This window comes from Mustela nigripes, chromosome 7 (assembly GCF_022355385.1).
Source record: "Mustela nigripes isolate SB6536 chromosome 7, MUSNIG.SB6536, whole genome shotgun sequence".
NCBI lineage: Eukaryota > Metazoa > Chordata > Mammalia > Carnivora > Mustelidae > Mustela > Mustela nigripes.
Window position 1 is genome coordinate 72,711,744 of NC_081563.1, and position 15,814 is coordinate 72,727,557.

The 15,814-nt window shown below is 36.1% G+C and overlaps 1 protein-coding gene across 2 annotated transcripts in view; it reads right to left on the minus strand.

Annotated features, from left to right (window-relative positions):
- GTF2A1L (general transcription factor IIA subunit 1 like) overlaps positions 1 to 15,045 on the minus strand; it is a 50,887-nt gene extending 35,842 nt beyond the window's left edge. The window contains exons 1-6 of one of the 2 annotated variants that reach the window (XM_059406109.1): positions 15,025 to 15,045; positions 12,357 to 12,458; positions 12,064 to 12,187; positions 4,101 to 4,156; positions 1,988 to 2,072; positions 384 to 970 (exon numbers count right to left, since the gene is read on the minus strand). In XM_059406109.1, coding sequence (XP_059262092.1) covers positions 384 to 970; positions 1,988 to 2,072; positions 4,101 to 4,156; positions 12,064 to 12,187; positions 12,357 to 12,458; positions 15,025 to 15,045 — 975 coding nt within the window. The remainder of the gene's footprint in view (positions 1 to 383; positions 971 to 1,987; positions 2,073 to 4,100; positions 4,157 to 12,063; positions 12,188 to 12,356; positions 12,459 to 15,024) is intronic. The other variant, XM_059406110.1, reaches the window with a different exon arrangement.
- Between the last annotated feature and the right edge of the window lie 769 nt (positions 15,046 to 15,814).

The following is a 15,814-nucleotide window of genomic DNA, read 5'->3' on the forward strand; positions in this document are numbered from 1 at the left end:
GGACTTCTTTTGTATATTAAGAATTACCTCAAAATATTCATTTATTTTCAGTTAATTATTAGGATTGATTTCTGGGCCTTTTAAATTTATACCCAAATGAACATTCTCACAATGTAAGGTAGAGGTAATATGGATTACTTTAAAACAAATCCATTTTCTTCGAAGACTATTCTAATTTATTAACTGAAATTAAAAGTTTGAAATGCTGGGCATTTATAAGAACTGATTGCTATATTAAATAAGCAGTAATAAATAATCTTCTAAAGGAAAAAACAGAACACTTATACTTCTGAGTACCTTACAGCTTTTAAAAAAACCCTCAGGATGTCAAATCACAGGCCACTGTCTGTCCCCTAATACCATTCACTTCAACAGAGAACTACCTTCTCTGAGACAGGTAGGCTGCTGGGCTCCTCTGTATTTCTTGGCTGCTTTACAAAATCACATCCAAACATCCTATTTTTAAGAACATGAAGCTGAATATCAGACATGTGTTGGTGCTGGGCCCCCTGTCGGCCAGTGGAGAGGGGCACACCATTCAGATTTTGAGTCACGCCGCCTGAAACACCAAGCACTGGCTCCCGGTGTTCATCTATCTGAGAGACCTGTGGAGGAAACACAACACCTGGAAGACAGATATACTGAGGGCTTTCCGGCTGACTCAACAAAGCTTCAGACATGATTTCACGCTCATTTCCAGGAAGTGCAAGTGTATCACTGGCGGCATTTTGTAAATGTTTCCTATCCACCATCCCAGAATGAAGAACTGTGGGTTGCTGGAGCACAGTTTCTATTCTCTGTGATTTTTCAGCAGTCACGTGGAGAGAACATGGGTTCAGGCGTGGAACGCTGGTCTGGATTATTGAAGGCTGCCCAAGCTGCTGAAATACTTGCTGAATTGGATGTAGAATACTTGCTCTTCCAGAAGTCTGTGTCACCATAACTGGTACATTGACTTTATAAAGGTGACCTCAAAAAGGAGAAAATAGTACCGTAAGTATGATAGAAACCTAATTTCCTCTAAAAAAAGAAAGAAAGAAAGAAACCCTCAGGCACAACAGGCTGTCCAAAAACACATCAGTATGTTTATAGTTTTCTCTATGAGTTTTTATTTTATTCTTCAGATTGTGTTTTCTACAATAAATATGTATTACTCTACTTTTAACAAAGCCATCTCACTTGAACTCTAGCCTTTTTTACTGCTTGCTTATATGGCACACTTTGAGATACATACAGACCACTGATATTTACTCCATGGACCTATCCCATTGTTTGATAAATTACTATGTTACCAACCCAAACTGGAATTTTAACAAACATAATAATGGAGAATATATTTCATGTATTTACGATCTCTAAGATACCATGTAACTACTATAAGGTAATGCTATCCAAAGAGTTAAGTAATTGCAAAAGCTATCAAATCCCCTCCTCCCTTTTTTCCTTTAAAATAACACTAAAAAGGAAGAGGAAAAAATTTATTCTTTTGAGCACAGAGTTAGGGGTTTAAAACTTTGCAAAAACCTAAAGAATAGATAGGATTCTCTTTCAAATCAAGACATAGTACTCTGAAAAAGCAAGGTTTGGTCACTCTCCAAACTTTTTTGGATATTCTACTACACGATCTCTAGTACCAAAGGCGGCAAAGGTTGATCAATGTCATCTTGAGTTTTTCTTCATTAGAGAATTTAGGTAATTGATTTGAATTAAAGAAACATACATAAAGCAACTTCTACAATGCTGGGAAAAAGAAACGGGAATAAGTTACAGGACAAATCTCATACAGTGTCTTTTATGGTAGGTTGCCTCCACAACAGGAATAACCACCACTTATTATTGTTCTTAAAATAAGTTATATTTTAAAAAGTTCCTGTAACTTCAGTAACTTCTAGTCTACAGTTTATTAAAAATCACGAAAATTAACATCCAGCAGTCAGTACCAGTGTTAAAACAAACAAACAAAATTTAATGGGAACTATACCCTTACCAGATGCAGTCTGTAGTGTCACACCTGCTGGTACATGAATAGGATAACCAGGAAAATTGAAACTTGCACTACAGTTTGAGGTGCCCTAGATATGAGAAATTTAATTAGAAAGTTAGAAAAAGGCTTTCATCTTTTTTCCTGATCTCACAGGGATTAAAAAAAAGTCTGATTCAGACAACAGGACAATGGTTGGACATTTAACATTGAGGCTAAGTTCTTTGAACAAAACAGCTTTTCAATATTTGATTTAGATCATTTAAAGATAAAAAGAATTCTGTTCTATGGCTATTCGCAATGAAGCCAGTAAAGTCTTAGTAAATGGTATGAACACTAATTCCTAAAACTTCCCCACTACATAGCTATGCATGAGTCCCTGATCCTCAAATTGTCAGATACAAGAAACACAGCTGTTAATAAGAGCCCTCTAGTCCATAGGTTGATCACTAATGGTACTTTAAATTAGTTAATACAATAGTGTATAATTTTTTAGAATCAATAAACCTCAGGGTTTTCCATTTTTTAAAATGCTAAGTCAAAAGACAAAAAAGTTTTTGCCTACCAGACCTACAAAAATTTATAAGATTGATTAAAAACATCGAATACTGGTAAGGATGTGGTTTTCTCAGACCACTGCTTGTATGAGTAGGCACGTACCAACTTTTTGGAGAGCAATTTCACAATATATAACCAAATTGAAAACATGCATATTCTTTGGCCCAGAAATTCTACCTCTAGGAATTTATCCTTACTACCTGCTATCATACCAATACACAAAAACTTAGCTACAACTATTATCGATTATATTAGAAAAAAACTAAAAATAAATGTCCATTAATAAAATATCAGTTAATGAAAATGATACATCAACTAAGGTTAGTCAATATTTAACTGGCAGGGAAAAGGATCCATCTATATTACTAAGTAAAAACACAGAACCAGCACAAAGATGTGCCTACATTTACCTTGAAAATTAAGGTAACTTTCATGAAAGAATGCTAGATGGATATACCTCAAACAGTTAAAACAGTTATCTTTGGGGTACAATACTGCAGGGCTCTTTCGCTTTTTATTTTATAAACTTGTTTTTACTATTAGTGTATTATTTCTTTAACCAGGAGAAAAAGTAGTCTCAAGAATTTCAAAGGCAGATATATTTTTCATTGGTTTCCTATCAAAAACAGCACCATTCTTCCCAAAACTCCTGGTAAGGGGTATGATCTTGTATTTAATAAAGAAATGGAAATTAACAGCCTACCAACCCTTTTGGCCCAGAAAGTGGGCTGAAAGGTGAAAAACAGTGGATTATAAACCACTGAAGAAAGGTAAAAGAGAAAAAGTGCTATCATTTCCCCACCTGAAAACTACTCAATTTTCTAAATACAAGCTGTAATTTATTTTCTGCTCCAAATCTTCGGGGGGTGGGGGGAACCTATCTTCTAAATCTCTACAGCACAAAAACAAAAAATGACCAAAATACTTCACTTAAATAAAAAGAAGAACTATTATGTAGCTCAACTTGCCAAAAAAAAAATAATTATAATAATAATAATCAAAAAGTATCAACATCATTTATTTAGGATCTACCTAGTATATAACATTATACTGTGTATTAAAACTCCATAGAATTTAACTTCAAAAGTTTCCTGACCTTATAGATACTAACAACAGTATTTATATATACTACTGGCAGATGCTAATAACTGCTCTGGAAGACAGGAAAAGTTGGTAAATACGTCAATTCTGAAACTCCTCAGTTTTTGCAACATGTACATTTTAGAAGTTATTCCTATCTCCCCATCCCTTACTACATCTTTTCTCATTCAAATGGGGGATTATGAATTATACCTATGCCTAGCCTCCTGCTACCATTCACTAAAAGTGAGGCATATCTTTAAAAATATATCCTAGGAGCACCTGGGTGGCTCAGTGGGTTAACCTCTGCCTTCTGTTCGGGTCATGATCTCAGGGTCCTGGGATCAAGCCCACATCGGGCTCTCTGCTCAGCAGGGAGTATGCTTCCCTCTCTCTGCCTGCCTCTCTGCATACCTGTGATCTCTGTCAAATAAATAAATAAAATCTTAAAAAAAAAAAATATCCTAAACAGGCTACATACCAGTTCTGCTGTAGTAAAACTGGGAAGAGGTCTACCAGCAGGAATAACTAATGACGCTATATAGAAAACAAAATAAACATTATACATCTGTTACAATTTACCAGTTTAATAAAACTGCTAAGTATAGCTTGTTTTAAAAAAAAAAAAAAAAGCTTTCCATCACTAGCATGTCTGACCATGGGGAGTTCTAAACTTCCTAACTGCAAGTGAGGTAAACAAATTAACTATATTTTTTCCCAAAAAACTTCAGATAAAGACTTTATAACTAACCTGTTTTAAGTACCAAAAGAAAATATTTGTTATCAAGTATACCATAGTATAGAAACCCACAAGAAAATACCTAGGTTATTTTTATTAAGTCAATGTAGCCCTAAATCTCCATCACAACTTCTCACAGAGGAGAAAAGGTAGTATTTATTCAAGTAGCACATTTCCAAAAGACTATATTATTGAGCAAAAAAAAATGTAACCCAACATAAACCATTCTAAATTTTATGGGCTAAAAAGAATTTCCCATTCATTCATTTCAGGAGAAGTTATTTATAATACTTTAGCCAGCACAACTACATAGTTTTAGGAATAAATGAATAACATGTCTCCACAAGTCTTTACATGAAAGAAGTATAACTACTAAGAAAAATAAAAGAGAACAAATTCCTAGGGGAAGACCACCCCAACCTGCATTAAAGTTGCAATCTCACATATCTTTTCTTTATTATATACCAATTTTCTATGCTATCTCTTTGTTTTTAATATAGCTGAAACATTTGCCTAATGGTTGGAAATGGAAGCATTAAAAAAGAAGTGTAAAAAACAAATAGTAACTATAGTAAAAAGACCTCGGGAGATAACATAACCTTAAACTTTACCTCAAGGTTCATTTTACCTAGCTGAACAGGACTGTCACACTATCATTTCACCTTTTAATAAAAAAGAGAATGTTTCAGCATGTTTATGGAGCACATATATATTCAATGTAATGTTTATTATGGTGTTTTTTCACAGACCACATTAAAGTGTCCCTAAGATTTGCTTCTGACACTAGAATGACTCCATCATGAACAGCAAGTCACTCAGAAGAGCAAATATTTTTTTTAACTAACCATTCTTCCCACATTAGAATAACAGAAGTGAAGCTACAGAGATTGATGATTAATGAAGCACAAAATTATTTTTATCCTCCGTTCATCTATGGCTTTGCTTATTAACAGGCATTCTTTTAGAAAGGCTAAATTAGAAAGAATTGGTGTGGCAGGAACACAAGGGTATTAGTCTTAATTAGCTGAAGTAAACGAAGCTTAAGCTGGTACAGCTGAAGCCATTGCCTGAGAGGAAACAAAAATCTGTTAACACGCTGTCTAAAGCAATTAAATGAATTTCTTGAGGAAAAATAGCAACAATTCCCCCCTTTTAAATACCTTGCAATAAATCCTAAAGGATAATTCTCTAATCTTATATAAATCAAACAGAGCTATAAGAGAGTTTAAGAGTTCCTTTATAGTCATCAGAATAAAAGCACTGAACAGTTTTATAGTGAAGTTTCATGCAGTACCTAGTTAATTTTGATATTAAATGCACCATTTACATACTTCCACAAATTATATATACCATTACATGTGCCTGAAACATGCTTTTTAAAATATCCAAGATGGCTTCAATACCCAATTAAGTTTTAACTGAGTATATGTCTTTACTTAAACTAAAAGTGTTAGTATTTTGGACTTCATGTATATATTCAAGAAATATTAAATTTCACAAACAATAGGCTTTACAATATAGAAAGAATTCAATTCCACAAATGTAATTTAAGAAGTATAAATTAAGAAAAGATGCTACATTGTGACATCTACAAGAGTATTTCTTTCTTATACACCAAGAAGTCTTCGATACATTAAGGCAGTTAATAACTTCACAATTCTTTTTTTTTTTTTTAAAGATTTTATTCATTTGACAGAGAGAGGTCACAAGTAGGCAGAGGGGCAGGCAGAGAGAGAGGAGGAAGCAGGCTCCCCAAGGAGCAGAGAGTCCGATGTGGGGCTCGATCCCAGGACCGTAGGATCATGACCCGAGCCAAAGGCAGAGGCTTTAACCCACTGAGCCACCCAGGCACCCCTAACTTCACAATTCTTGATCCTGCTTTAAACCATTCCAAATCTTAATATCCAAGTCACGTGACTCAAGAGGTGCAAAGACTGGTCACTATTCTTTTTGACTACTCATTAGCATATACACAAATACATATCTCTGATAACCAAACTGAATATTCTACCTCAAATTACATCAAGAACCAACAGCACTTTCACCAGATCTAAATTCAACAATTTGGACATGTAGTTTGTACCTGAAGGAGTCTGAACACTCAAAGATGAAAGCCATCACAAACTTCTCAAAATTCCTATTCTTCCCTTTCTTGCTCATACAATGATAGTTTCATCAAAAAGACTATGTGACATGAAGACCAAATAGCACTGATTTGAATTGCTCTAGAAATAGGGCAATCATGGACAAAGTGAATCCCACAACTCAGTTAACCCAGGACAGTCCTAGTTTACACCTATTATTCTGAGATTATTATTAATGCAATCCCATTTCTCTCTCACAAGTGAATTATAGGCAAAAGACCCAGAAGAGCCAATGTGATATTCATGGAGAAACAGTTGGAGAACTGACACTGCCCCACTTCAGGACTTACTAGAAAGCTGCAGTAATCAAGGTAGTGTTACCTGGTGAAAGAATAGACAAATACATCAATGGAACAGAACACAGAGCCAAGAAACTGACCCACATAACACAGTCACTTGATCTTTAACACAAAAGCCAAGGCAATACAATGGCACAAAGATAGTCTCTTCAACAAATGTCTGAACTGGCTACCCAATGCAAAAAACATGAAACTAGACACATACTTTATAACCTTCAAAAAAAATGACTGAAAATAGATCAGAACTAAATGTAAAATGCAAAACTACAAAATTCCTAGAAGATAGAAGAAAATCTAGATGACCAGGAGTATAGCAGTGACTTTTTAGATTCAAAACCAAAGGCACAACCCATGAAAGAAATAATTGATAAGCCAGGTTTTATAAAAACTTAAACTCCTTTTAAAAAAAATCAAGATGATATGAAAAGACATAGGATGGAAAAAAATGTCGTGGAAGACATATATGATAATGGGCTATTATCCAAAATAACTAAAGAACTCTTAAAACTCAACCATAACAACCCAATAATGGGCCAAAGACCTTAAGAGACACTTTGCCAAAGAAGGTATAGATGGCAAATAAGCATTTAAGATGCTCCATATCATAAGTCATCAAGAAAATGCAAATGAAATCAATGAGATACCACTACATCCCCATTAAAATGGACAAAATCCATGACACTGATAAAACCCAATGTTGGCAAGGATGTGGAACAACAGGAACTCTCACTCACTGCTGGTGGGAATGTAAAATGGCACAGTCACTTTGAAAGAAAATATGGTGGTTCCTTACAAAACTAAGCATACAACCCAGTAGTCACTCTCCTTGGTATTTACCCAAAGAAGTTAAAAACTTACATCCACACATAAACCTCCACACAGCAGCTTTATTCCTAATTGCCAAAACTTGGCAACATCCAAGATGTGCTTTATAGGTGAACAATTAAGTAAACTGGCACATCCAGACAATGGAATATCATTCAATGTTGAAAAGAAATGAGTTAGCAAGCCACAAAAAGATATAAGGGAATCCTAATACCATATTACTAAGTATAATAAGCCAACCTGAAAAGACTAGATACTACATGTTTGATTCCAACTATAGGACATTCTGAAAAAGGTAAAACAATGGAGACGATAAAAATATCAATGGTTGCCTTGAGTTGGTATGGTAGGAAAGGATGAATAGGAGGAGTACAGAGGATTTCTAGGACAATAAAAATACTCTGTAAGACACTGTAAAGATGGATACATGTCATTATAAATTTGCATAAACACATGGTACATGCAACACCAAGAGCAATAACGTGACCTATGGACTTTGGGTATTTATGATAGGTCAATGTAGGTTGATCAACTGTTAACATGTAACCCTCTGGTGGGGGATGTTAATAACTGAAGAGATGATGCATGATTGGGGACAAGAGGTATAGGAGAAGTCTCTGTACCTTCTCTTAAATTTGTTGCGAATGTAAAGTTCTAAAAACATTGTCTTTTTTAAAAAGTGGATTACAAACTATATATAATCACCCCAAGGATAGAATAGCAGTTCTTAAATTGTACTTTGCAAACCCCCAGGGATCCATGAGACCCTTTCAGGGTGTTCACAAAGCCAGACTATTTTTTATAATACCAATAAAAATCTTTTTTTTTTCACTTCTCACTATTTTTTTTTTCCTTTTTTGACATTTGCACTTACAGTGCAGAGCAATGATGAGTAAAAGAGAAGGCACTTTGGGGTGCCTTGGTGGCTCATTTGGTTAAGTCTCCAACTTCTTTTTTTAAAGATTTTATTTTTAGAGAGAAACTGCATATGGACAAGCTGGGGAAGGGGAAGAGGGAGAGAGACAATCTCAAGCAGACTGGCCACTGAGCACACAGCACGACAGGGCTCCATCCCAGGACCCCACGATCATTACCTGAGCCAAAGCAAGAGTCAGAGGCTCAACCAACTGATCCACCCAGGGGCCCTTAGCATCTGACTCCTGATCTCAGCTCAGGTCCAGATCTCAAAGTCATTAGTTCAAGCCCTGCTGCATGCTGGGTGGGTGTAGAGCCTACTTTATTTAAAAAAAAAAAATGAAGGAAGGGAGTAAGGGAGTGAGGGAAGGAAAGGCAGAGAGAGAGAGAGAAGGAAAGGGAAAGAGATAAAGAGAGAAAGAGGGCATCTTAGCACGAATTAAAGCAGTATTACCAAACCTGCTAGTGGCCCCTTTATTTGTTCTCCATCACCACCCACTCACAGTTAAAAAGATAAACAACAGCAACAATAAAACAGTTTCACTAAAGAAGTTCCTAAATGTAACCATAAAGAACTATTTTTATAAAATTTCAACCCTTGAGGATACTTTCTTTTAATATCCTATGGATGAAATGAGAAGAATACAAAGCATTTCTGCAGCATACAGATACACAAGGAAGTACATGGAAAGAGGACTGGTGCTATTATTTAAGTTCACAGCTGATCTAGCCTCTCCTTTTTAAGAAACATTTTTACTTGAAAGAATAAGTGACACAAACTATGGTTATTCAGACACAGATATTTGGCAGTCATTTTTTTTTTAAAATGAACCAAATGTGCCTGTCACTTCAAGGAAAACAAACTGACAGTATCTGTTTGGCAATGGTAAAATTCAAGCTTTCAACCAAAAATCGTAATTTTGTAAACTTTATATCCACCACAGTGAGTTTGATAGCTTTCCAATTTTTCTGAAGAAATGTGTGGTGATATTAATAGTATTTTTTAATCTTGTATAATGAACAATTTATCAAGTGCATAACTCAGTCAAACAGTATTTTCCAAGTTACTAACTTATGTTACAAAATGACACACAGGTTAAGGAGTCATTCAAAATACAAGAGACACCAGTAATCTTTTAACATTACAAAGTCCACTGATAAAGTTTCAGATTCCACCTTGTAGCTAAACTCAGAAACTAACACTTGTTGAGTTTTAGTGTAGTATCAAGTTACCTAAAGTTGCTATAAAAACACTTTTTCCAATTATATATCTGTGGAAGGCTAGATTTTCCTCATGTACTTTAGCCAAAACTACGTATCACAACAGACTGAATTTAGAAATAGATATGAGAATCCAGCTACCTCATATTAAGCCAGACATTTGAAGAGATTTTCAGAAAAGTAAAACAACGCCACTCCTCTCATTAAATACTTTTTGTTCTGGAAAAGTTACTTTTAACAAATATATGTAATTATGTTAGCATATTATCAATTTTGGGGATTTATAAAACTTTTCTTAAGTTTCTCATTTTTAAGCTTATATGGTAAATAGATACTTAACAACCCACATAAAGAAAGCTCTTCAAGGTCCTCCATTTTTAGGAGTGAAAAGGGGTCCTGAGACCAAAAAAAAGTTGACAACTGAAAATACAGGAAATTATTAAGCAAATGGATAATCGAGTCAAAGAAAATATGATAGAGCAAAAAGCTTTAAAGATTGAACAAAGGCAAATGACTTACTCCATTGTAGACATAATTTGAACTTGTTATCAAGAGATAAAAAGGTTGTAGAAGTTAGTTTAGATTATTTTAATCAGGCTTTTAAAAGCCTACAATGAGAAGATATAATTAAGAAGTACTTCAATTTTATGAGGCTATTTACTTCAAGAATCTTATTCTAGGGAACCTGGAAATGAAGAGGGATAAAAACAAGGCTTGTAATGCATTTTTAAAGGACATGTACTTCCTCCTAAGTCTTTTCATTATAAATGATGTAGAAAAGAATAAAAACTGTCTTGTTTAAATGTAATTATTTCTATTATTCTAACTTCCAAGAAAGAGAATAGGAATACAGTGCAGAATGAAAGCCAGCTAGACATATTAGTTGCAAGACTATTTGGTGATTTAAATCACTGGTAATATTACCATCTTGCGGCAAAAACAAGTATTGCAATTTTGAATGACAAAGAACCTGAAAAGTGTTAACTGCTTTTGATAAAAAACAGTCTAATCTTTCATTCCTCCATACTGGCCACCCTCCAACTCACTTCTAGGTTAAAAAAAAGAAAGAAAGAAAGAAAATCTTTAAAGTTCTTCAATAAAGAAAATAATGTTATTTAAATAGAGAAAAGGGATGACCTAATAAAAAAGTTAAAAACAAAAGCATAATCAAAACTATAGGAACTAAGGTAAAATGTTTCAAAGTGTCAACTTAGTAATTAAAACAGCTGTGGCTAACAGAGTAAAGTTATACTTTAGAAGCATAACATTAGATAAAAGTTACATCTGTGAATTCAATATTCATTGTTAACTTATTTCATTTTTAAGTTATAATTGCTGCCACACTTAAATTCTCTTGTTTTATAATAAACGAGATACTAGCCTCCTTACTATTTTCTCTTCACCTTGTCCCACATGATTTTCCTTTGAATTTTCCCAAGTGTGCAATGAACAACATAGTTATTACTGACAATCCAATCCAAAATCTAATCCAAAATCTACCCTCACTTCTGGCAGACATCAATCTAATTCAACTAAACAAAATAAAACCTCTATGTGTGTGTGTCTGTGTGTGTTGCATGCAGACATACAGACAACACACACACATACATTAGGATAGTATAAAAATTTTAAGAATTAGAAAAGAAGGAATAAAGGCTAGAAAGATAAAACAGTATCATTTATCTTAGCCCCTTTTTTCCAGTTTAAATTGATACACATAATATGGAAAATTATTTCCTCAAAAGCAAAGGTTTCAAGTCCAAGAAATGAATAAAAGTACACAGGGTTAATTTCTAGCCATAATATATAATACCCAAAACAGCGAAGTAGGCTGAATAATCTCCATATTCATGTTAACTCTCTATTTTTCTTCCAGTACAACAGCAGATTTATAATATATACAACAAGCAAGAGAAAGATAAAGAATGCACAAGCATGCAACCACCCATCTTTCCCACTGCTTTTTCCAGCAATGGTGCCTCAGTTACTCCTTGACACAACCCAATCAAATTCTCTGAAATAACTAGTGGGTATTCCCAATAGCCCACAAATGATGTAACTTGTTCCTCTGAAGTAACAGTTGGTCATCTTTGTGGACTTCAGTATTTTCAAAAGCTGGCTTGAATAACCTAATTTTGTTACCCATAATTACAAGATGATGGTTTACTGTGGTCATTTAATAGTAATGGTTTTGAGGTCCAAGCCCCCTTACCTTAAGAACATTACCCTAATATAAAACCACCACCAATAAGAATGTGTTCTGAAGACCAAAATAGTACTAATTTACTAACTGTATCCAACCTGTTGATGACTGCAATGTTTGGTGCAAGCTGTTTGGCAATGGAAGGGTGAACACAGGTGAATGGGCATTATTTCTGAAGAAGTCTTCCATTGCTTTAGACTGCAAAATCTTTGTTTCCCAGAGCTGCAGAGAAAAAAAATTTTTTTAAGTTAGGGTATTTAGGTATTTCACTTTTTAATGTCATCTGATGACACAATGAATGGTAAGCATTAAACTATAATTGAGGGGTTAAAACTAAAATTTATAAGTTTTTTAAGAAGAACAAAAAGGGTAACTAGCATTGTCTACAAACCTGCTTCAAGTCTTTTAGAACATGTTCCTCTATACCTTCTTCAGCGAATAGATCACGCACTCCTTCAATTACATCTTCAATTATAGATCTGTAGAGTTTAGGCTACAAAAAAGCAATTGTTAACATTTTAAACTATGTTTAAATAGTTTAAACAATTAAACTATTAAATGTTTAATAGTTTAAACTATTAAACATTTAATAGTAAGAAAGAATACATGCAGTGTATTCTTTCTTATGGTTTAAAGAAAAACCACCATAAAGATTCTTACTAAATGCAATCTACTTCCAGTATAGTCTTAGGTGTCCATAAATTGTGTTAGCTTCTGACCCATAGTCTCAGGCTATCTACAAGGCTGACTTAAAGAACCACAATCAAATATGAGATAATAATTCATCAAGATAGTAGGTTACGTCAATTGGTTTTTGTCAGAATTTAACCTTCTCCCTTTTATTTTTTTAAATTCAATTAATTAAATTTAATGTATTACTAGTTTTAGAGGGAGAGGTCAGTGATTCATCAGTCTTATAGGATACCCAGCGCTCATTACATCACGTGCCCTCCTTAGTGTCCATCGTCAAGTTACCCCATCCCCCACCCCTCCCTTCCAGCAACCATCATTTTGTTTCCTGTGATTAAGAGTCTCTTTCGGTTTGTCACCTTTCTGACTTCATCTTGTTTTATTTTTTTCCTCTCTTCTGCTATATCCTGTTTTGTTTCTTAAATTCCACATGAATGAGATCATATGATAATTCTCTGACTGATTTATTTCACTTAGCATAAATTCATTTAAGGCAGGTAAAAACGAACCTACTATCTTCAACTTATTTTCTCAAAGAGGACAAAGGAGTTTTTAGAGTTCACTGTATTACTTTCACATAGATGAATAAATTGCAAGCTGTAAGACTGAGACAAGCACTTACAATAGAGTAACCAAATACCCAGTAGTCCAAAAAAATATTCTGAACCACTGTCAAGTGAAAAGTATAAATGCACCAAAATGGATTCCTAACAGAACCTAACCAAGACATGAATGAACTATACCTTTCCACAAGATTTGGCAATAAAAATTGTGGCATTCTAGGACTGTTTTTTCACACTACCCAGTAAATACTCTCTAAATTCTCCCGCTCACATCAAGAATAGTTAGGTTTAAAATTAATCCCCATTAACTATCCCAGGTAAGCTTATAAATAGACCAATCAGTACCACATTATTCACAGGCATATCCATTAAGTGCCCTAGATTAGTTGCTTCTTCTCAAACAGTTTACACAGATAAAAGCATACTAAAATGATACTTCGGTGTTCAACACAGCTAGTTTGATCACTTTTACCGCAAGAAGAAAACACTTCTAGGGTTAAAAACTTCCTTACGATCTACCCTCAGAGGGTGCCTGGGTGGCTCAGTTGGTTAAGCAACTGCCTTTGGCTCAGGTCATGATCCCAGAGTCCTGGGATTGAGTCCCACATCGGTTCCCCAGCTCCAGGGGGGGCGGGGGGGGGGGGGGGGGCTGCTTCTCCTTCCCCCTTCTCCCCTCTCATGCTTCCTATATCAGATAAAAAAAATCTTAAAAAAAAAAAAAAAAATCCACCCTCAGAGTATAAGAGCAGCTGTCAAAAACAAACCACTAGAACGCAATTTTTAAAAAGGAAATTAAGTATTGAACATACCTTTTTCTTCTGGAACTAAGGTTAGCCTTTATATTCTTTCCCTAATACCTTAATCAGAACAATGTATAGTCCAGAAAATCCATCTTAACCTCTTCTCTATTTAAAAGAAAACTCACACACCCTCCGCAGAGTTCACCATCAGATAAAAGGGTACACATGGTAAACTTCTATTCAGGCTTGAGTATTTTACTTATCTTCAAATACATCAGCATCAAAAAATGGATACACAATGAAATAATGTGTCTCTAAAAATGGACCCTTTTGTGCTGCATATATGTACATGGAACCCATAAAATAACAGACCGGGACAAGCACACTGCCTTTCACCAAATACCAAGTTTGTTCAGGTGAACTGAAAATAAAGGTGAATCCTTGTTTTTCTCTTTAATTCAGCTTTTTAAAAATTGATAGAGCATTTCGCAAGTGCCATTTAGCCTGTCAGTTCTCACTGTAAGGGTAGGAGATCAAGGTGTGTGTTTAATTCCAGTGGCGTACTTAAGCATTCAGGATGGGGAAATGCGGGGTACGAGACAACTCAAAAAATACGCCTGGGGCAACAAGAAATACCACATGGCTTATTACTTCAGGTGAATAATAGAGCTCAATCAACAATGGCCCCACTGGAAGTAAGAATTAGAATAAGAGTACAACTGAACTCGGGAATTTTCTCAAGACACAGGAAACTGGAGGGTTACGGCGAGCTCCAGCTCTAACCACCTCTTCCAGACAGCCTCAGTGCCAGTGAGAACGGAGGGGAGGGGGAGGCAGCGGTTCCTTCAGCGGGCGGATTCCAACTTCCGGTGAGCTACTACTGGCCCTCACCGGCTTCCTCCACAGCGGAGGCGAACAGCCGGGGCCACTTAGAGTGACAGTTTCGGAAAGACTGTGAAGGGTCAGGAGGGGAAAGCGTGTGTACAGGCCTGGGCTGCCGTGATCCCTGGACCAGCCCTCCCTCCAGACAGACCATGGGCCTACAGGCCAGGCCGGTCCTCCTTACCACGGGGTTGACACAGGCCATGACGGTGGCTCCGGCACCTCTCCCCCTCGCGCCTGCGCGGCACGCGGTGCCCTACTGAACTCCTCTCGCTGCTCGCTTTGAACGCCGGGCACGTCGTATGCGCAACTACGCAGAGACTCTGGGGGCGGGGCAGGGAGGAGGAAAAGGCTGGTGGGCCGCTTTGAGCAGGGTTCCTTGGAGGGAGGGTGTGCGTGAGCGAGAAGCCCGCTAAAATGGGCTGGTTAACCGCGATCTAAACAGCTGTGGACCATTCAACTGACCCCTGAAGCACCTTTATTTACTCAGTCTGTGAAATAAAGACTGAGAAAATAGGGAAGATGCGATGAAGTGGTAGATTCCAGTTGCCCTTGAGCTTGGAAGGAGATTGGGCCAGGAAAGTGGGAGACTAGCGGCTTCTGTCCCTCTCCTTCTACCAATTTTCACCGCTCCCCCTACAACCCGCGCACAACTGAACTCTACTAAAAAGACAACAAAAGCCAAACTCTTCTAAGATTGATTCTCAAAGCGTAGGACTACAAATCAGCATCCTCTGGGAACCTGTTAAAAGCACAAATTATTGAGCCCACCCCAGACCTACCTACCAGAAACTCTAGGGATGGGGCCCAGCATTCTGTAATTTCAGCATGCTCTCCAGATGATTCTGATGGTCGCTGAAATGAGATCTACTGTCCCAAGACAAAAATTCTCAGCTTTGGCTGCCCAGTGAAATCACTTGGAGAGTTTAATAAATATTTGGCACCTGAGTCTCACGGCAGAGACTCTTGATTCT